Below are 27,033 nucleotides of genomic sequence, written 5' to 3'. Positions count from 1 at the left end.
AGAGGCCAGCATTTTGAGCTTGTGGCTTGCAGACAGCTGCTAATCTTGGCATATATGGCATGGGTGGGGGTGGTGACAACGAGGGATGCAGCTACGAAAGGGTCATCAGAGAACCGAGCAGGAACAACCCCTGCCTGAGCAGGTAGCAACTGTTCCGGGCCAGGAGCACAGAGGAGGAAGAACGCGGGACCAGCTGCCAGGGAGTTGCAACTGCACTTCTCCAGGAGGCAGTGGTCCCCTCCCAGATAGCTCGAGAGAGGCAATGTAGATCCACACGGCCATGGGAACAAAACACTACTACAGAACTGTTTACACCACCAGAAAGGGAAAGCAAGCTAGGGAGGCAGAGGCAGGCGGATCTCTGTGAGTTCGAGACCAGCCTGGTCTACAAGAGCTAGTTCCAGGACAGGCTCCAAAACCACAGAGAAACCCTGTCTCAAAAAAACCAAAAAAAAAAAAAAAAAAAAAGAAAGGGAAAGCAAGCCAAGTATGGTGGCTCACACCTTTAATCCAGCACTCACAGGATGGATCCCCGGGAGATCAAGGCCACATAGCAAGTTTCAGGCCAGCCAGGGTAACAGAGTGAGACCCTGTCTCAAAGAGGGGGGGCTGGAGAAGACCCCCAGTGTCTATCAGTGGACGAATGGATCATCACAACATGCACATCCATACTGTGAAGTATTATTCACCCTTCAGAAGAATAAACTATTAATAAAGGCTACAGCATGCATCGCGGATGAAGCCCCGCTCATAGTGTATGTTTCCATTTGCATGAAATGTCAGAATGGGCAGCTCTGTAGAAGACAGCAGACAGGTGGTTATCAGGGGCCAGGCGAGACGGAGAAATGCGACTAACCACTTACAGGTGTGGGGTTTCTGCCTGGAAGACGGAACTGTTCTAGGATTAGAAGCAGTGAGCAGAGTGCTGTGCATCTATTACCTGACACAGAATTTTAACATTAAAATAAAGCTGCAGGCCAAAGAGACTCGATGAGCCAGGCGCTCGCACATAAGCCTAGGAGGTGAGCTGCGTCCTTGGAACCCATATAAAGGCAAAAGGACAAAACCAACACCATTAAGTTGTCCTCTGACATGCACACACACACACACACACACACGCACACACACACACACACCACACCATGCACTCTCTCACACACAATAATAATGTTAAAAGATTTTTAACATAAATTACAATTGCTTCTCAGCTGACAATGGGTTGGCCTGCTGACAAACACATCATAAATATTATTAGTTGAAAATGTATTTAATATGGCAAACACCAATGCTTAGCCTAACCTGCTTTAAATGTACTTGTGCCAGGAATGGGGACGCACTTGGGAAGTAGGGCAAGAGGGTCGGGGAGTTCAAGGTCAGCGCAGGCTGTGTGAAATCCTACCTAATTAAATACAACAAAAAGATGAGTGCTCGGGCAACAGCATTAGCCTGCAGCAGGGTCAGTCTCCGACAGAGCCTATTTTATAAGACGCTGATGACTTTGTGTCATTTCCTGAATGCGGCACTGAAAGTGACAAGCAGAATAACTGTATGATGACCGGCAAGGCGGCCGAGCAGGCACAGGTGCCTGCTGCCAAGCTTGATGACCGTAGCTTGATCCCTGGGACCATGTGATGGAAGGAGAGACTCTAAAAGGCTGTCCTTTAACCTCCAGATGTGTGCCACGGTGCGCATGTGCTCCTCCCCCCAAAATAAAGAAACGTAACAATGGTAAAGAATGGCTGTACTGTACGGGTATGTTTTCCAGCCACCACAGGCCAAAGCTTCCCACGTCAGCCTGAGACCGCTGGGAGTGGAGTTTGTAATGCAATCTGGAAGTGAGAAGCAGAATTCAGAAGATGATAGCTGGAGGGGGGTGAGGAGGGAGGGGTCTCATATGCTCGACTAGGCCGCAGTGCCCTCACAAGACTTGGAACCAGAGAGAACGGGAGGGTCGGTGGCCCGAGAGATCACTGGAGGGTGTGGACATATCGATGTCTGTCTGTAGCCAGAGAGTAGAGTTCGGAGTAATCAGGTATTGGGAATGCTCCACCGTGGCAGGCTGCATGGGGACAGGCTCTGGGGCTGTAGCTGGCTAGCCGCTCATCCTGTGTACGGGCCTCAAACACTCAGCTTACGGGGAAACACAGTGTCTGGTTCATTGGCTTATCATAGGTTTAACCGAGATGGGTTTAGCCTTCCCCAGGCCTGGGAACCAGCCTGCCACAGGAGGCTAACACGAGACACACAAAGGTCTCTTCCCATGGGCTCCTACCCCAGCTTCCATGCTGCCCGTCCTGTGGCTCAGCACATGGCACCACTCAATGGTTTCTGGCACCAGAGAGGAATTTATTTCCTGGACAAAGCAGCCAAAATCGTTCTGCACCTTTGTTCATGAGCGCAGTGTAGTCGGAGCCGACATTTTCTAATGGGGCCAGAGAAGAGCAACTCAAAATGGATTCAGGGAGGGTGTCGGCTGTGGAACAGCTCCCAGGCATAGCATTCCGCGGTCTGGAAAGCTAATGGTGGGGAAAACGGATGTGGCCGAGCTTATAAAATCAAATCGGCCGGGGGTTCCATAGAGAATGCTGAAAGCCAACCCCAGGAAAGGTAAGCTGCTTGAAGCTTAGGAAGGGGGCCCATAGAAGGCAATAGACATTCGACTTTTAAAACAAGGGCAGGGTAGAGCCTTATAGAGGCCAGCCACGGGGACAGATGGGCTCCCACACTCAGGACTGGGCAAGAGGAACTGTCTTCAACACTGACCTTCAAGACGTTGAGGGTCAGGATACTTGGATGTTGAAGTCAGGTGCCAGCTGTTCTGGCTCAGCTCTCGCAAACAGCCAGCTCAGAGCCTTTTCCTGATCAGGGACAGCGACTCACATCGAGGTTACATCCCAGATTACACTCCTGCCCCCAGAAAATAAACCCCCTGCTTTCCTCCCCTCCCTATCACACCCCGTCTCTGCTCCTGACACACGTGTGTGGAGGAGATGTGCACAGATCAGAAGATCCGTGTGCTCAGGGCCCCGTGCCGAGCCACCACCTCATAGCCTATTTACAGACATTTCACCAAACAAAATATCAACTCCCAGTGTTTGACAGGGAGCCACTCCTCTCTTGTCAGGAGCGATCCCTCCTAAAGGGGGTCCCCAGTGATGAGCAGCAGAAACCCCAGAAAGAGGAAGGGGAAGAAAGGGAGCACGTGTGAGGTAAAGGAAGGTAAAATTATAAGGTTGGAGCTGTCAAGGGGGAGAGAAGGGGGGGGATGCAAAGCAACTCCACTATTAGGGACTTGCTGTGAAATGCAGCATTCACAACAGCTGAAAAATCCAGCGCTTTGTCTGCAGAAAACATAAGACATCATGGCCCAAAGGCAGAGGGGGCACAGAACCCCCACACGTGGCAAGCAAGCCATGCACATACCCTAAAATATAGGGCCAGATGCTTTCACCCACTTCACTGTAGGTTGCCCCCCACAACACACCACACACACACACACACACACTGTACCATCCTAACCCATGTCTGGGGTCCTCGCCCAGGGAGCAAGCCCTAGGGTCAAAGGTGAAAACCAAGTGGCAATGGGAGGAATAAGGCCCACTGGGAGCAGTAGTGCCCACAGGGTGCCATGTTGATCAAGACAGGGCAGTGGAGGGGGAGTCTCAGGGCCATTCAGGAAGCAGCACACTGGATAGAAGCCAGCCTCCACCGTATGGGGCCCATCAAGTTATCAGAAGACATAGGGGCGAAGGGCCAAGTGTGGCCAGCGTCCCTTTAGGATGGGCAGTGGAAAGTGCCAGCCCTTCCCACTCAGAAGGATTCATAAAGCCCTATCCCTCAACCCAGGTGCCTCCGTGGGCAGTAAGGACACACTGGTCAGCTGTGTTGGCACAAGTCTGTAGCCCCAGCACGTAAGTTGAGGAAGGCTGAGGAAGGTTACTAGCTCTATGCTAGTCTATGCTACACAGTATAGCTTTGTCTCAAAAACAGACCTTACTATCCCAGGTGTGAGATGGACAGACTCCCAACCTCAGGTCTAGCTTTTACCACTGCAGGAGGGGAGAATCTGTTAGGACAAGAAGGGTTAGTCCTTGGCCTAGGATACATGGAGTCCAGTGGCTCCGCACTTGGAAGTAGCAGGAGCACCCCAGCCTGCACTAAGGAGGCCCCCACGGTGCCCCTCAGCTTGACCTGCTCTCACTCTTAAGATTCCTCAACTCTGACACTTCAGATACCAGGGCCCGAGAACCTCTGCTGTGGAGGGTGCTCTTGTCCAGCGTGGCCTCCATCTGGTGAGTGCCAGCAGCATCCCCCACAGAGAACCATTTCTAGACACAGCCAAACGCCCCGGGGGGGGGAGGGGCAGAAAAGATGCCACCCAAAAGGCCTAGGTTATAAAGATAGCTCCACATCTTTTCCCTCAGAAGCACCTCAGTCACACAGCTCTGAGACCCAGGCCACGCACAGAACAGTCTCTCTGGTGTGTCCATTCAAATTAGCAGCAGCGGTTGCTAAGGGACCCCATCAGAATCCCCCACCCACACCTCATACACAAGGACTACTTCAGAGTGGTGGTGTCTCTGCCTGAGAGGTCCCTCCAGTAACAGAGGCAGCCTACAGCGTGGAGCCTGTGCTGCTCAGAGGTGTCTGCCATCTGGGAGCCTTGCCTGCTGTCTATACCCTCAGTCATGAGGCTCACAGGTTCCATGGCTCCCCAGTCCCAGACCCAGTCCCAGACCCGACTAGCCCTAGTCTCAGGTCTCAGCCCAACAGAAGGGCTGCTGTCCCTGTACCACTCCAAACACAATCTTTTAATAGCTGCTTCCTGTGGGGCTGGCTCTGCCACCCCCACCCTGCACCACTCACTCAGCCCTACTCCTGACTTGGAGACATAGCGCCCTGTAATTACAGCAATTGTAATCTCTTTTACTAACAGGTAGATTAATAGCGAGGCAGGTTCACAAAGAGCCCCAAAAGGGAACTGCTCAGCTGCTGAGCGGGCGGGAAGAGCCTGACACTTCTCAGCAAACATACATCCCGACCAGACGCTGCTGCTGCTGCTGCTGTGGCCATGGGCACCAGTCAGGGAGCTGAACCTGGGGGGACACACCAGCTGTGCCCCTGCTCTTTGGGAATGACAAAGATCACTACACTCTCTTTAATTTGCAAGTTGTCACAGATTCACAAGAATTTAAACCCCCTAAGCGGAGAAATGTGTCCGGGTATGATTTCACTGACGTTCACACGCACACACCACTCTCTGACCCACGCTGCACACAGACACCTACCTCCTGACGCACATGCAAGCAGACACCCACAAGTTAGTACTGAACACCTCTAGAAAGAACAGGCCAAGCTCCAGAAACACACTTGTCTGAGCACCACGGTACAGGCGCTCGAGGGGTACAGGGTGCTTCACTGCCGTGCTGGGAGAAGGGAAAAGGGCACCTGCTCCCTCTGTCTGTCCTTCACAATTAGCCCCTCCCAGTGCTGCGCTGCACAAACTTCCTGTCAGGCCTCTGGGGCCTCCTCCTACCTTTCAGGGCCTGAGACAAGAAGGAACATCACACAGGAGTTGGGGACATCAAGTACCCCAAGACAAATCAGCTCCCATTGGCCAAGCAAGAGGTAAGAAATGATACCCGGGGAAAGGTTGCCCTGAGTGTGGAGTGAGAGTGGGTGAGTCCAAGTCCTAACTCCAAGTTGAGTGTGATGTCACAGGCTTAGAATCCTGCCACTCAGGCAGATTTGGGGTCAGCCTGGGATCGCATGGCAAGAACCTGTGACCTTAGCAGCAGGCAGGAGCAGGAGGATAACCACGTTTCAGGCTAGCCTGGTCCATATAGTGAGTTCTAGTCCAACCAGGGATACCAAGTAAAATCCTGTCTCAAGGATGGAGGGAGGGAGGGAGGGAGAGAGAGAGGAAGAGAGAGGAGGGAGAGGGGAGAGAGAGAGAGAGAGAGAGAGAGAGAGAGAGAGAGAGAGAGAGAGAGAGAGAACAAAAGCCATCTGAAGTCCAGACCTAAGGTTTCCCTCCTCCTAACCTCTGGGCCATATGGGCTGTACCAGGTAGGCCAGAGATAGCCCTATTTCCTCGGGGGAGCGAGAGCATATACTGTACACACCTCAGCGGGGCACTAGGGAAGCGCTGCCAGCCGCTAGCCGCTCACCACCCTCAGTGTTAAGAGCCACTTTGAAGTCCCTGGACCAAAAGCTGGGACTATCTGGTCATCCCCTTCCAGGACTGCCCAAAGAGGAATGCTGCTCCAGAGGCCCAGAGAAGGGTTAGGACTCCCATACAGCACAGCTGAAGAATGAAGAGGAGGCTAATGGAGAGACAGGAGCCATGGGGCGTGTCCACAGGTACGGGATGAAGGAGCGAGCTGAGGTGGCACCCACAGGACAGGTGATGGCAGTAGCATCCTTCTTATAGGGCTCGAAGCATGTAAGCAGGGGACAGCCAGAATGGAGTGGGTTAGCCTGGGTCTGATGCTTTCAGTGTCTGATCACAAGCAGCGACGTAAGTACTGAAGTAGGAGAAAAATCTTCAGAAGGGTCTAGGTGGCTCAACTAGCAACTCAGTCCCTAGGAAGCATCACCTGAGGCAGGTAAATAGCTGTGACCGCCAAGTATCCTGGCTGGATTTACAATTGGGATGAAGTTACATCCATTTGTACATCATGCAATCTCATGCTGCCGTTTAAAAAGCATACTTTTTAAAAATATATCTGACATTTACAATTTTTGACTTTTTATTTATGATACAGCTAGCGCGTGGATATCAGACAGCTTCCGGAAGTCCCTCCCTTTGCTGCTGGACCCTTTCACCATGGACTCTGGGACTGCACTCAGGGGGTCAGGTTTGCACAATAGGTGCTCCTACCCACTGCGCCGACTCTTATATTGGAGACGGGATCCTTACGTAGTTCAGGCTGGCCTAGAGCTTGTCACGACCTCATGACCTTGGTCCTGCCTCCTCCGTGTGAGGGCACTAGACACTAATTTTTATATGGTGTTGGGACAGAATCCAGGGACTCATGCATGCTAGGCAAATAATCTACCAATTGAACCATATCACAAGCCCTAAAAAGCATGTGATTTACCTCTTCTTTTTAGTAAACAAGGGTCTTGGTATATATAATTATACCAGGCTGGCTTCGAACTCAAAATTTTCATGCCACAACCTCCCAAGTGCTGGGATTATAGATGTTTTCTACCATACAAGCTGCATTCTTTTAAATTTTGTTTTTATTTATTATATTAATTCTTTATAAAAATAAGTAAGCTGAATATGATAGCACACATATGTAATCCCAACACTTGGGAGGTGGAGGTCAGAGGACCAGGGGTCATCCTTAACTTTATAGTGAGTATTATTTAATTTAGGTTTATAGTAAAATTTATCTAATTTTTATTAATGTGTATGGATGTTTTGCCTGCATATATGTCTTGCATCACGTGAGTGCCTCAAAAGAACGCCAGATCCCCTTGGGCTGGAGCTACAGACATTTGTGAGCAACCAAGTGGATGCTGGGAATTGAACGGGGCTCTGGAAAGGCAGTCAGTGCTCTTAACTGAAAAGCCTTCAGCTTCCTGTTTTTTAAAATGTTTTAATGAGTACCTATAGCACTTACATGAAAAGGAAATATTTTATCCCCAAGAGGAAAAAAAGAACAGACGTCATTAGAGATGTTAAGAATCAAGGGCAGCACAGCTAAGGGGCCGAATCATACAACAGTGCCGTGGGACGCACGCTAATGCTCAAGTCCAAGAGCAGCACCCAAGCCGGCCCCAGCACTCGGGAGGCAGAGGCAAGGATCGTCTACAGTGTGGAGAGCAGACAGAGGAAGCTCTGAATGAATGAAGTCTCCAGTAAAAGTGTGCTGTTGGCCATGAGGATGACCATGTCGAGGACGCAAAGACTCAGCCCCACGGGAATGGCAAAGCTGTCTCTAGGTGAGGTTAAAAGAGATGGTAAAGCCTTCCTTGGGTCTGAGTGAGACCGTTGACGTGTGTGTGTGTGTGTGTGTGTGTGTGTGTGTGTGTGTGTGTGTGTGTGTGTGTAAAATGTCCACCATAGTTTTCTCCCCCAAATATTGGCAGCCTGAAGGCTTCTCCCATACAGTCTGCTCCTACAGATATTAGCTAAACCTGCCTTCTTGTTCCGCTGTAGGCAATAAATCTGCCTCTCAGTTCAACTGAATATAATAAATACAATGATAGCCTGGCATGGAGAAGCAATCCCAGCACCCAGGAGGCAGAGGCGGATCTCTGAGTTCAAGGCTAGCCTGGTCTACAGAGTGAGTTCCCAGACAGCCAGGGCTGTTACACAGAGAAACCCTGTCTCGAAAAGCCCCACAAAATAAATACATACATAAATAAATATAAACACACTAAGCTTGGGGTGGGGGACTGAGACTTTTCCAACAGAGAGCACAGCCCACCCAATCCCACCTTTTTTTGTCTGTGTAGTCATGTGTCCACATCTTTGTGTGTCTGATTGTCGTTGTTTTGTGTGTGTGTTTTCTTCATTCCCTAGTTAGGTGAATCCCTGGAGCCTTGCAAGAACTAGGCCACATAATGGACCCCGACTCCTGACAGAACAAACAAGACACTCCAAATGAAAGCACCATCCAGAACTCTAATTTTAAATAAAAATTTAAAATATATATGAATAGCTCTAGGAAGTGTAATAAAAGATTAGTTGTTAAATGGAGACTCGTAACAGTTCTCCTTTTCTCTTCTAAACTTCCTTGAGCTTATTTTACATGTACTATATGGATGTAAAAATCTTTCCTTTCATTTTTTCTGTTTCTTTACTTGAGAGAGAGTTTCACTGTGGCCCTGGTTGTCCTGAACTCTCTCTGTAGACCAGACTGGCCTCGAACTCAGAGATCCGCCTGCCTCTGCCTCCCTGGACTGGGATTAAAGGCTTGCGCCGCCACCACCTGGCTTTAAAATATATATACTTTTTAAACAGACACATGTCTACAGTCCCAGACCTCCAGAGACTGACGCATGGTGATTGCCACAATTTCAAAGTCATCCTGGGCTCCAGAATGAGATCCCATCTCAAGCTCCCTCACCTCTCAAAAAATGTTTTAAGAAAGAGGGGACTGGAGTGCTCAGGGTTCAGAGTACCCACAGTTGCACAGGATCCAGGTTCAGTTCCCAGCACCCACATGACAGGTAACTCAAGTTCCAGGGAGATTGGACACCTTCATCTGTCCTCTGTGGATAACAGGCACAACATGCATGGTGCACAAACATGCAGGCAGGCAGGACACTAGTACATATAAAATAAAGTAAATAAATGTAAAAATTTTTTTTAAGTTTTAAGAATTAAAAAAAAAATAGACTGTGGATGGATGGAGTGAGAAGCAAATGAGAAGCCACAAGCACGGGACACTCTCCAGGCGGCACAGACCCTCGGCAAATCCTTGACCCTGCAAACTTAGCCAAATTTGCCTGGCAGGTTTAGCCTCTTAAGCTTTCTTTCTGTTCTCTAAGAAAACTCCATCCCAAATGACAAAAAGCAACCGGAGAGGCCATGGGGGTAGGGGTAGGTTAGAGGGGTTTGATCCCAGCACTCAGGAGGCAGAGGTGGATCTCTGTGATTCAAGGCCAGCCTGGTCTACAGTGTTCCAGGACAGCCAGGGCTACAGAGAGAAACCCTGTCTCAAGCAAACAAACAGACAGACAGACAGAGCAGCTGGATAGAAGTGACCTTAAATTACATCACAGTGTAGCAGACTGAGGTCCACATCTCCAGGGTCCCTGCTGCCCGTCCACCCAAGAAGGGGGACTTTGTAAAGAAAAACAGGTTTCTAAAGTCAAGGATGGATAGGTGGGGCTGAAGAAGGCGGCTGAGGACTAGGCAGAAAGGGAAGAAGAGCACCTGGAGACTCTTAAAGCCGAAAGGGAGACTCATACGGTCTGGGCGAGTGAGGGACAGAGGGGCAGCACGGTCAACCGAGGGGCAAACCTCCCTCCCTGCTCACATTCCTCCCATAATTCAACGCTAATAACCAAACCCAGCCTCCAGCTCTGGAAGCTTGCGTCACAGCTAGAGGACGGGAGTCGTCTTTGGCCAGGAGACCCTGGCTTAGAGCAGTTCCTAGGAGAAAGGGCAAGAAGGCAGGTTCCCAGCCTGCGGCGGGAGGAACCTGAAGGGCCAGGAGGTCAGAAGGAACCACAGAACAGAAGGCAAGCTTTCTACTGGGCCCAGGGCTACTCCTTGTTAATCCAAGCCACAGGGCACCAGACTAGAACAGCTAGGAGATCTGGCACAGGAACGAGGCCATCGGGATGTCCCGAGGGCTGACTAGAGAGCGCGGAGACTGGAGACTACGTCTGTTCTATGCCTAGAAGGGCTCTACCTGCAAAAATAACGTCTTGCAGTGACGGTGACTGGATGGCCTGGGTGAAGGTGGAGCCAGTTGACCCGGGGCCAGAGAACACACTGAGCAATAGCACCTGCAATAAGATGACCAGGCCGAAGGGCCAAGAAGAGGGCCATTTCCTCTGACATCGCATTCATACAAACAGAAGAGAAGTACTTTGAAAAAACAGCTCCCTTTCAACCCGTAACCCCACAGCTTTCACTCGATAGCAGGCTGCTTTTAGTTTCAGAAGCACTGGCAGGATTCTCCCCTGGGGTACCCACTTTCACGGCCTGTTGTTCTCCCTACCTTGACTTCCCTGTTCCTCAGCCTTTCTCCTGATTTTTATGCCACTTGAAGGCCTTTGTACTGTCTCAAGGACAGGTTGTCAGCTATCCCCCCTGGAAGGTGAGTCTGTATTCAAAATGGGCTTATGGGAACTGGAGAGGTGGCTTAGAGGTTAAGAGCACTGGTTGCTCTTCTAGAGGACCCGGGTTCAATTTCCAGCACCCACATGGCAGCTCAAGACTGTCTGGAACTCCTGTTTCAGGGGTTCTAACATTCTCATGCAGACATATGTGCAGGTCAAACACCAATGCACATAAAATAAAAATAAATTTAAAAAAATCTAAAATGGACTTGTAACTCGTATATATAGTTTTTACTATATACAAAGGCAGAATATATATATTCCCCAGCTCCAGGATGGAAGCCTAGCAAGAGAAGCCTATGTCATTATGTGCAAAGGGTCACTTGGGAGGAAAAAAATCCACTCCAGCTCCAGTAAAATCTGCAGAGTTGGGTCCCTCCCAGTGGACCGCCTGCATCTGCCACAGATGCTCCAAAGGGGCCTGTCTCCTGGCAAGACACAAAAAGCCAGGCCTGGCCCGGCTACCATGGAAGTACCTGGCCTCTCCCAGAGTGGAACGAAGGAGGCATGCCTTCTGCCTACACACAAACAGGCTCAAACTCACCAGGGCATCCCGCAGCCAGAGTACTTTGTTGGAGAGGAACACAATTCAAGAGTCCCTGCCAAGTCAGGCTGGCATGTGGGTAATTATATTAATGAATCTCTGGGTTATAAAATCTAATATTAGCTGGTGGCTTTGGTGCCATCACTTCAGTTACTGTCCCACATGGCTACAAACACTTCTGGGCAGCCCATGACTCCAACAGACCGAGTGTGCATGAACACACGCAAGGAGAGAGAGAGAGGCAAATGTGTGTGTGCTGTTTAATTTAAAAGAAATTCATGTATTTGAAACTATGCCCAGAGATCTGTGTGCGAGGCCTACTTTGTAAGCCACGGTACCATAAATAAGTGAAAGGCATCTGGCCCATCCTCGGGGCAGGGGCAGCTCCCTTGGCCCCATCTCTCTGGCTGGCAATATACCGAGGATTACTGCCCTGAGACGCGCGAGCTTTTGTGTCTGAAGACAGCACAGCTCCCCACAGAGCTCCCTTTGGCCTTGCAGGCAGGGCCCATCACGCAGACCCTGCACCCTGCCTCTCCATCCCAGATCCAAACCCCAAAGTCAGGTTTCACACACACAGGGTTCAGCTTGCCACTCAGCAGGTCTCCCACTCTGAAGACTAGACCAATGTACCACCACCATCCTGGTTCATCCTGGTTCCTGCTAAGGCCAGTGGAAACCACAATCCAATTGGCTATGTTATGCATGTGGTCAGAGGCAGAGGGCGCCAAGTGCAGCCAGGTAGAGAGTGACAGACGGTAGACCCAGGTGATGAAGAAAGTTTGCTGGGCACTTCACATACAAATGACATCACAGAGCCTCAGACCAGGGTTCTGTAAACCGCACATGCCACAGGTAGGCTCTCCTACCCTGTCCGTTCACCTGTCCCGTCAGTTGAAGCCTCTCTGGGGGCACTGTCCAGTCTCAGTCAAGGGGTCTGGGAAACCAGTTTTCATAGAAACAAGTCCTCCTTATCTTGGGATTTGTATACCGGGTGTGGGGCTCATGGGCTCCCTACAAATAATCAAAGCACTGGGAACAACTTTAAGAGATTCACAGGCAAGTTGAGTAGCTCTGTCACCAGCAGAGACAAGGGACATTCTAAAGAGAGCACAAGGCACGGCAAGGCCTGCAAAACTCCGTCTCGGGACTGGTGATACATGTGGCCACTGCTTCTTTGTTCTTGAGGGACTGTCCTGGGCACTAGACTGTACCCAATGTGGGGCAAACAAGTATGTGCATGGCTGGCGGGATGAGTGAGCAGTTGTTGAAGGAGCCTGATGGTCTGTGGTGATCTCCAGAACTTGACCTCCACAGTCACGCTGGCACAACGCTGGCCTCCACATTCTTGGTGGCACACACGCTGGCCTCCACACTCGTGGTGGCACACACGCTGGTCTCCACACTCACACTGGCACACACGCTGACCTCCACACTCACGCTGGCACACACGCTGGCACACATGCTGACTTCCACACTCGTGGTGCCATACATGCCGGTCTCCACAATCATACTGGCACACACGCTGGTCTCCACACCCGCGGTGGCACACATGCACATACTGCACATCACAATCACATTCACACAATAATAATATTTTAAAAGTGTCTACCAGCTGGGAGTGGTGGTGTACATCTTTAATCGTAGCACTTGTTGAGGCAGAGGCAAGCAAATCTCTGTAAATTCAAGGCCAGCCTGATCTACAGAGCAAGTTCTAGGACATCCAGGGATACATAGCGAGACCATGTCAAAAAAAAAAAAAAGAATCTACAATGATTACCAGATGTTTCTAAAGGGCAAAATAACCACTGGTTAAAACTCAGTGTCCAAGCCACCTGGCTCCCAGGGACTGAGGAACTTCCTGGGGCAGTAGAACAACCAGGGAACTCCTGGCAAAAGGTACAAGTTTCCACGCACACTGCCCCGAACTAACTTCACTACCTGCCCCAGCAGACAACATGAACCTCCTTAATGCGGGAACACGGGACTGGCTCGTTATCATTCCATAAGGAACTATGTCCCTACGTCTATGCTCCATCTCACAGCTTCTGCTGGGTCAGGACACCGTCCTGTCTCCTCTTCCCCACCACGGCAGCGATGCTCTCAGGCCTATGTCAAATGGCTCACACGTTTCTTCTGTCTCTCCAGCTGATTCTGACCTCAAACCTCGGCTAGGGAAATGGCACAGAGCTTGAGTCTGGCCATAGTCCACTCCCTTTCAGCAAGAGGCCCCCAAACTACGGAGAGACACAGAGACAGAAGAAACCTCTCGGCTCATCTTTTCTGTCTGAAGTGAGACTACAGCTGACCTGCATGCTGCCCGCAAAGAAGGAGCCCTAAGGCTGACCTGCCTACCTCCCTGTCAGCAGATGGGCGGAACACCCACCCGGGGAACCCTACTCTGGTCAGTCACAGGCTCAGTCCTCACCCCCACCCATCTGCTGCCTCCCTTTAAAGGCCTCTCCTCACTTGGTCCCCTGGGGAGCGGTCTTGTTACTAAGGAAACAATGATGTCATGTGGCTAGTGGGGATCAGGTCCCTCCCACCACCCCCTAACTAGGTACCATAGCCGCTGACGTCACTGCTCAGAAATTTATAGCCCAGAGTGGGTATTTATAATATGGCTCGGTGTGACCACATATTCAGTGTGGGGCTGGTGGCTATTTATAGCCGAAGGATACACACTTATTATACCCCCTGTCTGTATTCTGGGCCACCTGTTATATAACTGCCATTATGCAATAATGCCCATTATATAATAATTATGCACTAATGGGGATATAATCTGCAGGCATAATAAGGACACACTCCCCAAGGGCCGCACTGGGCCAGCCGGCCTCCTGCAAGTTGCCTCTGGGGAATCTCCTGATCTCTTCCTGAGGTTCCACCCAGTCCAGGAGAGTCATCAGGTGTCACCATACTGCCTGTCTCTCAGTCTCTCAACAGGAGCCTTCTTCTCTAGACCGGTAGGCCCAGCTACAAAACCCTCTCTGGATTTCTTCTTAAGTCTTTTGGTGTCTGATGCTCCCATTCCCGCTTCTGGCCTTGAGTGCCCCTCTCTCCCCTCCTTTAAGCTTGAAACAACAATTTAATGGAATAAACTCTAGAGGCAACTGACATCTCCGTGGCATTCAACCCTTTTAAGGCAGGAAGTCTCAAAGAAGCCAGGTCAGTTGGTGGGGGTTCTACCCCACACTCAAGGGTCCTCACCCTCTAAGAAAGGCTTGCGAAGCCAGATGTGGATGTCTGGGTCCAGTCAGGCCTCTTCCCCTCCTTCCTCAGTTCCTTCCGGCAGGCAGAAGAACCCAAATATGAGAGGTTGCCTTCCTGACTTGTATGGTAATTGGGGCTACACTGATTTAGGAACACCCTCCCCACAAACACACAGCAGAATGTGGGCCACTCTGACACCAGGACATACTCTGCTGGTCACCTTGCTCCCAGGAAGGACAAGATGAAACTGTCACCTAGGGAAGGGGAAAGGCAGGGTCAGGAATGCTGGCATGAGGGGGCACAGGAACAGAGAGATGAGGTGGGAAGAGTTAAGGCCACAGTGGTACTGATAAAGCCAATTCAATTATCCCAAATATACCATCTGTTCTTAAAACAGATATTGCTATATTTAAAGGTTACTTGATATATGAATTGATCTAAAACACACACACACACACCATGGAACTGTGAAGTGAGCCTTCTGCAGGCATGAGATGGTGGACTGAGAAAGTATCCTCTCTGTTTCTCCATTGTCTAAATTTTCAGAAGAGTATTTTACTCTGTAATAAAGAAAACCAAATACTCAACAAGACCCTGCCATGACTGTTCCGGTCTGAACTCCACACTGAAGGATCACGGATGATCCTGGAAGGGTCACTGGCTTACAGTACAGGCTGGGGCTTGCCAGACCAGCAGCCACAGCACACAGAGAGACGAAACACAAGGAATCAAGATGGCACCCTAAGCCAAGAACCAGAGGCAGGCGTATGATCCCCATGGAAACAGAACACAGGTGGCTCCTGTGCCCCACTTCAACCAAGGGTCCTGCTGCTCAGGCATCTGGGAAGAGCACAGGAGAAGAGCAAGGGTGCAGAGGGCCAGTCTCCATGGAGCAAAGGTAAAGGAGGCCCCAAACTCGAGAGGCAAGCGGTAAGGACAGGTGGTTTCTTCCAGGACAGGGGCTCTCTCTCCACCAGGGATGAGTCTGTCCTCAGAAGACACCAGAAAATATCTGGGCGCATGGTGACTGTCACACCTGGATGAGGGAGGCATAACCAGCAGTTGGTGGGGGTGGAGTTCAAGCGGTGCTGCTAGGCACCTGATGGTGCCCAGCATTGTTCCCATGGCACAGAATGGTCTAGCTAGAGTGTTAACCGGTGTGTTGGGGAAGCCCTGCGGTAGAGGAGCTGATACCAGAGGTAAGAGGTCAGGCCCTGTCTTAGACTCGAAAGCAAAGGGGAATTCTGAGCCACATGCCAGCCTCTTGGCTAGCCTAGCCCTTGGTCTATTAGGAGAGGTTTTCAAATGTTAAGCAAGCGGTAAGGAATGGGTCAGTGGCAAAGGCCATGCCTAGCGCAGGCAGAGTCCTAGGTTTCAGCCCTGGCACCACAGAAACAGCATAAGAAAGAAACAAAAGGTGCACCCATGCAAAGCAGCCCTTCTAAACCTTCCTCGTGTTGTGGGGATCCCAACCATTAAGTGATTCTCATTGCTACTTTGTAACTATAATTGTGCTGTGAATAGTAATGTAAATATCTGATATTCAAACCCCAAATGGGCCACGACCCACAGGTTGAGAACCACTGTAAAGGCTCATAAAAGGTAACGAATTGTTGACTATTATAAAACTTCCAGCAATCGTCTGGTTAATTAAAATAATTACATTTATTTATTTTTTATTTCAAACTATGACCCCAAGTAGACTCCCAGGGAAAGGGTGTGGCAGAACAAAGACTACGGATCCCAAATCCTGCTTGCCTGGCTGGCCATGTACCTGGATCTCCTGCAGACTCCCCAGCCCAGGACCAGCAAGTGATCTCCCCTGAGTCCCAAGGTGGTGTGATACGAGCTGTCCCTGTCTGCTGTAGAAGGGAGAGTCCAGAGAGCCCGGGCTCTAGCTCCTCTCTGTGTAGATCAGAAGCAGGGAGCTTTTCCAGAAAGGATGGGGAGAGAGAGAAACAGTGGGCAAGGGGTCGGCTGTTTCTTCCCCACGTGCTTAGCAGCTGGGGGAGCCCTTGAGCTGAGCCTTACCAACCGGGCTCTGGCCCTTCTGGGCTGCAGCAGCTACTATCAGGAGGGTGGGACTGACCCCCATGGGGACTCATGAGGTTTTCTCCTCTGAGACTCCACCAAGGCCAGTAATCTTGGTTCAGTTCAAGGAACTTGGAGACCCTCAGGCCAAGGTGACCTGGAACCTCTTCTGCCAGAAACTCATGCTGTGACCTGAGTCCGTTGACCTCTCCTCCAGTTTCCTCCTCTACAGAATGAATAAGATGACGCCTGCCTGTATCAGTCACCCTTTGAAGAGAGGAAATCAACCTCCAAAAGCCGCCTGAAAAGGTCCACTCGGTCAGCGGACAGAATGAACTAACTCCTCCCCGTGTGGAGAAGGGAGAGCACCCTCCTGGGTCCCTGAGTCTAGCTCGGTCTGGCCTCACTCCCTGTTACCAGAGCAGCACACACACCCAGCCAGGAGCACAGAGTTAAAGCAGGTTGCTGGGAGAATCCGGGAGGAATCATCATGAGGAGTTAAGCTGCGCTGACACCGCTCTGGATCTTCAGTGGAAAACTGGAATAAAAAGAGAGCCAATCCCCGTCCTCTATCAATAAAAGACAAAAAAGTTTCTGGGAGACTGGGTGGACAACTACCGTTCAGTTATGGGATATGCTCCAAATACCAACAAACGGAGGCCTGACCCCAAGGGTGGCAGCGGCACGCCGTGTCATCACAACCGGGGAAAGGGCCCAATATCTCCCCCTGTCTGGTAAAGGTGAGGGTGAGGGTGGGCCATCACCTGGGAAGCAGATACACAAAGGGCAACCTCCAAACATATGGATTTTACAGACCAGCAGAGAAGCCAGGTGTTAGTATCCATGGAGATAAAGTAAGGGACCCAGGCACCCTTGGAGAGGAGGGGGGGAAAGCCTGATCCAGCCAAATTACTGCACCCCAGCCCCTCCACCTTCTGGGACCCTGTTATAATGCCAACAGTGCTTCGGCTCAAACACGCTTAAAATGGCGACGGCGGCCTGTAGGGCCGGGCGTTTGTCGCGCTGTTTTCCACGGTGCCCTCAGTGCCAAGAAAAACCTATCATCAGAAATGCCATCAGCTATATTTATCTATCTCTCAGCCCCCCAGCCTCCTCCTCCCGTCTGCCAAGCAGGCCCTGCGCAGCGCCCCCCCTCTCACCCAGTGGGCACATGTCCCTGTTACTGATGACTGTGACCACCTGCCCAAACCCAAGTCTCCACCACTCCCTTTCAGGGCCCTGACAGTGTGCAACACCATTCCTCCTGCCCGTGCCGGGGCACACTCACATGGGGCTCAGGCATACACTTGGCAGGGGCTGGCCTGAGCGTCCTTCGTCTGCATCTGTGGCCCAAAAAGATCCTCCATTTCCTTTCAGCCTCAGCTCTGCTAAAATGGGCCTCCACAGTGCCACTGTGCCCCAGCCTTACATAAGTGGCATACCTGGCCTCTGGACACCATCCCTAGGAAGGTACCCACCCAGTCACTGAGCAGACCCTCACCCTCGCTCCATTCTCCAGCATGGGGCAGGAATGGCTTTGGCTGAATCTGGAGATACTAAAATCCCTAAGTGAGAAGCTTGATCTTAGAGGTGTTCCCACCCTAGTCCAAGGAACCAAAGAAACAAGTGGTGGAGTCTGGGAGCAGAAAAGGGAACCCATCAAAGTCAAGATTTACAACCACTCAAGCCCTCTGGGGACACAACAAACAGGGGAGAGTCACTTGCTGTCAGGCACTTGGGACCTTCCACTACTCAAGACACAGGCTTCTGCAGGAGGCTTCCCACCCCTGGGCCTCACCCCTACGAATAAATAGCCTATCAGCCTTGTCCTGCGGGATGAACATTCTGGGCCCTACACCTTCTCCCATGGCTTTGGGCACCCTCTGCCCAGCCACCAAGCCCCCAACTCAGACAGGAGTTCCAGAGAGCCAGCTCCGAGAATGAAACAACCCAAATAAAAATTTCAAAACCCAGAAGCTCTTTCTCTCCTGCCCCCTCCCCCTCTGCTGGCAAATGAAAACAAACAAGAAATCAAAGAGGCCTTTTGTGCAAGCCCTGCACTGACACGGCTGGGGCCTTTGAAAGGACGGCTGAATCGGACAGCAAAGGATAAAATAACCTAAGCGTGGCAGCTCCTTGGGGAGGGGAACAGAAGGGGCTGGGGAGGCAGCCACCTTCTCCAGGAAAAAAGTGGGGGCAATTGCTGCCACAGAATACTGAACAGGGGTCTCACTGCCTGTCTGCTCCTCATCTTTGCAAGAAGGCCCCTGACTCCTCTTTGTGGTCACCTTGAACTAGGTGCCCCCAAGGAAGCCCTGGGGGCCTTTCCTCTCTCCAGCAAGAATTACTTCAGGTTCATGCCTACTGGGCATTCTGGACAGAGCTTTCTAGAAGCCATCTTCAGGCCTTTGCCTGCTGGGCACATACAGGGCCTCCTTCTCAGAGACTTGGGAGTCCTTAAGACCAGGGCCTTGCTTGCCATAGGCTAAGTATGTGCTTCATGAAGGGCATTCTTCCACCCTTGCTGGCAGTGCCAAAAAGTGAAACAGTTCCTCGGGAAGTCCTTCTGGTGGCTAGCCCCCAGCACTCCTGCCACAGAAGGCCCGTTCCCGCTGGGCCCATGACGGAGTATAGCTGGTCACCTTGCCCGTATCTACGGACTGGAACATCCAGCCAACTTGGCTCCTCAAGGTCCGACCTCTGTAGCATCAGTTCAGACAAGGACATTTCATTTTCTCCTTCGTGGTACAGTTCCAGCTTGGCCAGCATAGCAAACACTACTAAGACCCCCGTGAACCTCAAGGAGTGGGGTCCCTGCCTGGCTGGGCAGGCAGCCCTATGGACAAAGAGGACAGGAGCAGGTGGTCAAGGGGCTCTGGAAAGACGCCCAAGCCTGAGGAAGGGTCAGGGTAATCCGTCCACAGCCAGGGCCCCCAAGGCTCGACAGCGGATGATCTGGAGAACATGGGCTGGCTTCACAAGCGCCTAGTGCTGCAGGCCCTGCACTTGGTTCAAGGCCTCTGCTGCGGTTACGATGTCACAGTTCCCAATAACTGAGGACACGAGCCACACACTCTTGTTTTGCTCTGGGACCTTCCTAGTCTGTAGCCGGACCGACCAGAAGATGGCAAGTGCACTAGGACTCTGGCAGGGCTGGCGACACTGCCCAGGACATTTTGGAGAGAGGGAGGAAGGGAAGTTCGGAGGCCTTACTCAGGTGGAAACCGCCACAATACAGAACAATCTGCTTCTACCTGGACGATCCCAGGAAAACAGGTGAAGGAGACAGACAGCCATGCTGGGCTCAGCAAATCTTAACAGTGGTCACTGTGACAACTGCCATCTGCGGGTGTATGAGCTGGTTCTAACCTGTGAGCCGTATACCTTGAGTGAGAATAAGAGCCCATCACCGAAGCAATGGTGGCACTGCTTACGGCAAAGTCTCTAGGGGACTAGACATTGCATCACAAAACAACCCGTAGATCTTGCTAATGTGTGTTCCTAGACCCTGTGGTCTCTGCCAACCCTGATACCAGATGGCGCCGCCTCAAAGACACAGACAAGTGGGTGACACACGGTCCATGTTCAGGGTAGCTCTCGAAAAGGAGCTGTGCTCTGGCAGTCTTTCCCACATATACCAGACTCACCAGAAGGGTTGGGAGCCCAGAAAAGGCTTAGGGGTCTTCACTCGCTTTCAGCCGACAAGAATAGGCAACAGTCACCACCAGCGAAGGACACAGGAGGTCCCTGCCCAGGCCTCTAAGCCACCTTGAACTTCTAAGCCCAACTCCTGGAAGGAGCAGAGTCAATCAGACTATCTCATGCTTGAAAAGGTTCGTTAGGTGAAGCCTGAGATACTAGCTAATCTCCTACAACAAATAAGGCCAAGTCTGCCTACCCTAGGGCCTGGTGGCACACCAAACCACAATGCACAGCCTGCAGAAGTTCCACGGGAAACCACACAGGAGAAACGACCCAACAAAAACTGACAGAAAAGTCGTGGTGATCAGGAGAAGAAGAGAGAGTGGTGACAATCACCTCCACTACTAGACAGGTCAACCACAGTCTCATTTGGGTTCTGATTCATGTGAACTAGAAACAAAAGCAAGCTGGTAATTAGGGAAATGGGGATATCAGCTAGATATCTCACGGTACAGGAGAGCCTCACATAGTAAGTAAAGCACGCATTTAATCCCAGCACTAGGGAGGCAGAGGCAGGCGGATCTCTGTGAGTTCAAGGCCAGCCTGGTCTACAGAGTGAGTTCCAGGACAGTCAGAGATACACAGTTGAGACCCTTGTCTCAGGAAAAAAAAAAAAAAAAGCTGACTTTTTGAAATCTCAGATGTGACAGTCGCATTTGGGCTCAGCTTTTCAAGAGGTGAACACAGACTGCTCAAGGACAGGCTGTGATGCCCAGTCCTGGTGGGCCATGGGGACACACATGATTCCAGCCCAGCCTGAGGTCCTGTGATGGGTGCAGGAAGTGCTGTCTATCAACAGTAAAGAAGTGGCTTATAGTTTTGAGTTCTGTTTTCTAGGACTGAAACCAAGGTTTGAGGTTGATCCACGGTCACTTCCCACTTCCAGAGCACTCCTGGGTTTTGGAGACAGTCAGCAAGGCTGCTGGGCCTACTGGGCTGCACCTCTCCAGGCCGCAGAGCCCTCCTGCTGCCACTGCCGCTGTCCCTGCCACATCCCCTGCTCTGGGACACCCTTTCTGAACAGCCTCTTCTCCACAATGGGGCTTTCTGCTTCATCCCTGCTGAAGCTGACAGACACAGGGTGACATTCCTTCATAGCAGCGAGGTGACTTTGTGGCAGCCCTTCAGACCCAAGTTCTAGAAGTCACCCAAACATATCCTCTATCCCTTCTCACTGTCACCTCTTGGATCTTCTGGGGCACAAAGGCCTGTGAGGGCCTGGGCGACAGCGGCACCTAGAAGCAAAGCCATACCCTCACGCCTCCTGCCATCTCAAGCTCGGTCATAAAAACTGGCACTATCAGCTCAGCCCCACCCAGCTCTTCAACCCAGCTTTTCTTTTTAAAGATTTGTTTATTTTTATGTGTATGAGTGTCTGGCCTACATGCCTGTGCCTGCAGAGGTCAGAAGAGGGAGGTCAGATTTTCTGGAACTGGATTTACAGATGGTTGTGATGTGTTAAGGGCGCTGGGAACAGAACCCAGGTCCTCTGGAAGAACAACAGTAGTCTTAGGCACTGGACCATCTATCTAGCCCCCAACCCTAGGCCTCCTTACACTGTGGCTCACTGGGTGCACTTGGGGGGAGGGGACTGGGGAAGATAGCCTCTCAGCATGAATACCAGCCACACGGGAATGGCTTAGGAAAGAACAAGCAACAAGGCCTTACCAACACCCAAATTTCCTCTAGAAAGGTACAATTCTAGCCATTCCAGCAAGAAATCCTGAACGTTCATTGTTACTGTCTAAAGTCTGTGCCTGAACTGCAAGAATATGTTCTCAGTTACGTATCGGGTATCTGCTGAGGAGACTGGGCCTCAGCCTGGCCAGAGATGGCCTTGGCAACATCGGTGGACTATGAATTCACTCGTATTCCTGGGTGAATGAGCTCATGAGCTAGGGAGAGGAAGCCCTGTTCCTTCCCCTTGCCCCTTCCACCTGCCAGACCAGTGCAGAAGCCAGGAGGCTGGCTGGGAACCCGTTTCCTTCCTTATGCACACCATCTCCTCTCAGCCCCACGCCGGCAGTAGCCAAGCATGTGGCCTAGGGCTGGTTGGTCTTGTCTTTAATCCCAGCCCTCAGCTGCAAAGGCAGGTGGATCTCTAATGAGTTCAAGGCCATCCTGGTCTACACACCAAGTTCTAGGCCAGTCAGAGCTACATAGTAAGACCCTGCCAAACAAATACATAGCAAAAAACAAAACAAGGCCAGGGAAACAATGCAGCTACCAGGGTCTAAACAGCCAAAGTGGGGAAGAAGGGGGAGGAGGAAGCCTAGGAGGGAGATAGATACTGATTTTCCCCTACAGATATTTTGGGGTTCCAAGCTCTAGGAGTGGAAGGCTCAGACTCCATGGATGCAAGAGCTATGGGATAGAATATTGATAGGCCCCTGCTCTGAGCAGCCCCAAGCACCCCCAACACTGACAAGCTCTCACCCTCCATAACCTGACTTGCTGTATAGACAGAATGAGGAATAACTTTGTCTCCTTTAGTTTCTTCCTCTACCCCCACCCCACCAAAAAAAAAAAAAAAAAAGATAAGAGAAAATCCAAGCTACAGGGAGAGAGGGAAGGACAACTGGCCTTCCTAAACGAGGGGTCACGTAAGGCCACGTGCAGGCCTGGAAGGATCTATAGAGTAGAAGGGTCTATGGCAGTACCCACTGCCTCAAGCCAGATGGAGAGGGAATGAACAAGAAGAGAGACCTTGAATTCACTTTTCCTCGCTCCAACACACACTCAGCCCTGTCCTCTCTAAGAAGGACAGCCTCCTGGAAACATCTCCCAGCCAAGTGCCTGGATCCACTCACACCACTTCCTCCCAACTTTCCCAACAGGCAAGGGGTGACCACAGTGGCATGAACTGCCTTTTTTTTTTTTTATGAATGAATACAAAGGAAGACACAGAGGCACTGTCTCAGGAAGGACAGGTTTTCGGTTTTCCAGAGCTTAGGGAAAGCCACATTCACTCACATTCACACAAAGAGGAGGAAGAAGGGAAATGAGGGGGAAATGCCGAAATAGTGGTGAGGAAAACACACACACACACACACACACACACACACAAAGGTTTGTTAGCCTCTCATTACAAGTTGGTTGGGCACAATGTAAACACACTTCTGCCTTGCTTAATCACAGAGTACCGGCCCGTTTAGGTTTCAAAGGCGGCGGTAAATTGGGCGTAGCTGAGTGGAGGCTAAAAATTAACCAGCCATCTCTGTTTCAATTTGTACGAAAACAAAAGTGGAAAGAAATTATGAAAAGAAAAAGAAAAATGGGGCTGGGGGTAGGCAGGCAAGGCCAGAGCACTAAACTAGCTCGGGCCAGACACAGGGCAATGCTGGAAGAGCACAGGCAATTAGGAAACACTTAGGGCACAAAAAGGGAGCGCTTTTTACAGGTTTCGCCTAAGACTTCTTCTATAGCAGGCTGTTTCCTGGCAGGCCTGCTCCCCACAAAGCCCCCCTGCTCCAGAGGGGCCCAGGGCCACTGGTACCACTGTGTGCATCCATCCCGGAGCAGAGAGCTTAAGGAACCTCACTGTGTTCTTTCCCTAACAAACCAATCCAGCACAGCAGCTCATACCCCAGAACCATCCAACCCACTGCTGCTGCTGCACCTCTTCCGGGGTCCCAAACTCCAGATTCCACATTTCCCTCTCTCCTGGACTTGCTGACAGCCACCTCCCCCAAACCCAGCCTTTCCTGGGAAGAAGTGAAGCTACACCAGCCTGCACCTTCTCCCTGCCCCTAGCGCTTCCGTCTCATTTTCTGTATCAGCTGTGGTTAGTGTGGATGTTAGCATCTTCATCTCCAACTCTTACCATCGTGGGTAATTATGAGACATCGTGGCCCTGTCCTAGAACTGACAGCATCTTCACTTTAGGAGAGACGAGATGCACAAATCGGGTGTCATAGCAAGAGGGGAGAGGAGAAAGAGCAAAGGGGTGGGGGCAGAGAGGAAGAGGATGGAAAAGTGAGATGGGTACCACACACGAAGGCCAGGAGAACAAGCTGCCAGTGAGGCCCAGAGCAGTACTGTTCAGAAACAGGAAGAACAATAAACAGAACAAACGCCAGCAAGTGAAATAAAACTGGGGAGGGGGTGTTGAAAACAACCTACCCGGAGTGTGGACAAAGTAAGCCAGATAAAGGTCCAGTTCTTTGATTGTGACTCCAATGTGATGTGGCTGGACGCACAGGCCGGGGTTCGAGCACTGGGGCGACTTGTAGAGCCGCTCCCCATCAGTACTTTCCAAGGGGATCCCCTTAAACAAAATCACCATGACCAGGTCCAGCCGCCACACCTTGTCAGCCTGGCGCAGGCAGTCAATCCGCCGGATCTTGCCCTTCTGGTCGGGGTTGGAGAGCACGCAGCAGGGAGGCTTCTTGCCGGTGATGGTCAGCACAAAGTCCTCTCGGAACTCGGGCCGGATGTCTTTGCGCAGCTTGGCCAGCAGCCGGGATGCCCACTTCTGCTTGATCTCAGGCTTCTCGCCCAGCAGCTCGTCCTTCACCGCGCGCTCCTCGTCCTTTGACATCCGCTTCTCGTGCTTCTTGAAGTACTTGCGCTTCCGCGCCTGTAGGTTGAACCAGGTGTAGGAGAAGGCTCGGACGTGAGGCAGCAGCGCCTCGATGAACGGGTGGAACTCATCCTGCAGGCGGCAAGCCGGGAGCATGCGGGGCGAGGGAGGACGGGAGGAGGGGAAGACGGGATGAGGGGGAAAGAGAGAAGGAGAAACGCAGCGTTAGAAGGGGGCACTAGGAAAACCGCCTTCTCCTCCTTCTCCCTCCCCCCAGCAATTTTCTCTTGAGATTGTTCTACTGAAGTGTGGTTTGAAGCCACCACCAGTTTCGCAAGCCACTTGCTCCCATCTCAGACTCAGCAACCAAACAGAGGCACGGGAGCCTGTCCACACACCTATTTTCTCTCTCTCTCTCTCTCTCTCTCTCTCTCTCTCTCTCTCTCTCTCTCTCTCTCTCTCCCCCTACACAGACACACACACAGACACACACACGTGCACACAGACAATGTTGCTACACACACCACTGGCTTGCTGGTTACCCCCCTCCCCAAGTTCTGTCGCACCCATGACATCTCCATGTTCTAGGGCAGCTGTGAACTAGGGTCAGCTGGTCCCAGCACAGTGTCCGGCTGCCTGAGGGTGCAGAAGGAAGGGCAAGCAAGAGCTGCCTTGCTGCCTTCTGTCCTCCTGTCCGGACTGGCCAATGTTTGGCTGCCCCCCTGAGAAGACAGAAAATGCTATCTGAGATGAAGGAAGAGGCTTTGGGTCCCCTCTCACCAGGCTGCTTGCATTTTCTTTCCTTCAGATCCAGTTGGAACATCCACCCCAGCATTTTTTAAAATCAGATCTAAATCCTAAATATGTGGTTTCAGCTTTGTTATCGGCACCGATACTAACGTTAATCACAGTAATAATGAACAAAACACTTCTTGTTAGCCCAAATAAGGTGCTTTTCTCAGCCACATTAGGGTTAAAAGCTACATGGGTCGTCTTGCGGCCCCTTCCCCAATCTCCCACAACCCCTTCACCCTCAATCAGGTGGCAGAGGGCTGGGCTCTCTCAGGTTTTTTTTTCCTTTTGTTTTGTTTTGGTTTTTGTTTTTTTGCTTGTTTGCTTGTTTGAAGTTTAAATAATAATTGATTTCTTTTTACAAAAATAAAGCTGGAAAAAATCAAATAATTACCATTGATGTGAAGCACCCGGCAAAGCCAACGCCTGATTCTGAGATTCTGGACTCAACAGAGTTATGAGTTAGGGGCGGTGGGACTAGGGGAGGAGGAGGAGCAGGGGAGGAAGGTAAATGTTTTAAAGGGGGTTATTATTGGTGTTCTGGGGAATAGGGGCCGGGCTTGGGTGGATTCTCAAGCCCTTCCCCCTCCACCCCCCACGCTCCATTGCACAGAGGGGGAAATTAATTTTTTTAAGGAGTAAAAAGAAAGAAAGGTCAAGGATGGCGAGCAGAGAGGGAGCGAGGTGGCTTCTTACACACACCAGGTAAACAAAAGCCAACAAATTTGTTTCAATTTCTTCCCCTGTGCATCCTCTTGCAGTTTAAAATAAAAGAGCAAAAAATATGCAAAATTAAAGATCAAAACCAGCCTCCTACCACCACCACCCCACGTTCACCCACGACAACGTACCCTACCCCACCCCCACCCCCGAAAAACAAAAACAAAAACCAGGAGGGAAAAAGCAGCAGCTGAAGAAAAGGCTTTCGGCTTTGGCAGCGGCACAAGGGTGTAAACTTCGAGCTGCTCCCTCCACCCGACCAGAGGAAGAGGGGGAGCTCGCAGATTCTCGGGAAGAGGACGAGTTCTGACCGGCTGCAGACCGTTGCTGGCAGACGCAGCAAAAGGGAGAGAGGGAGCCAGGGAGGGAGGGAAGGAAGAGGGGGAGGGAGAGAGCGTGGATCTCAGGAAGACGGGGATGGGATGGGGTGTGCGATGGTGCGCATGTGAGCGCGCGCGCGCGCGCGGGAGAGGGTGTGTGTGCACCAGCACCGCTAGGGTGGGGGGGGGTTGTGGCTTCTTTTTTCTCTCAAACTCCCCCCTCCCCGTTCATGCTCAATCCCCATCCATTTGTGTGTGCCAAGTCAGTAAAAGAGGGGGAGGGAGACAGCCAGAGGAAAGGAGAGAGAAAGAGCGAGGGAGAGAGGGAGAGGGAGGGAGGGAGAGAAAGGGAGGGAGAGAGAGAGAGAGAGAGAGAG

At 51.3% G+C, this 27,033-nt stretch overlaps 1 protein-coding gene across 5 annotated transcripts in view; it reads right to left on the bottom strand.

Moving 5' to 3' along the window:
- Nfix (nuclear factor I X) overlaps positions 1–27,033 on the bottom strand; it is a 94,473-nt gene that overhangs the window by 41,818 nt on the left and 25,622 nt on the right. For 4 of the 5 annotated variants that reach the window (XM_050120806.1, XM_050120804.1, XM_050120808.1 and 1 more), the window contains exon 2: positions 24,425–24,956. In XM_050120806.1, the coding sequence (XP_049976763.1) occupies positions 24,425–24,956 (532 nt within the window). Of the gene's footprint in view, positions 1–24,424; positions 24,957–26,010; positions 26,419–27,033 lie in introns of those variants that run through there. The other variant, XM_050120805.1, reaches the window with a different exon arrangement.

This window comes from Alexandromys fortis, unplaced genomic scaffold (assembly GCF_014885135.2).
Source record: "Alexandromys fortis isolate MF-2015 unplaced genomic scaffold, M_Fortis_MF-2015_v1.1 scaffold_186, whole genome shotgun sequence".
Lineage (NCBI taxonomy): Eukaryota > Metazoa > Chordata > Mammalia > Rodentia > Cricetidae > Alexandromys > Alexandromys fortis.
The sequence above is the reverse complement of the archived record's forward strand: the minus strand, read 5'-3'. Positions and strand labels throughout refer to the sequence as shown.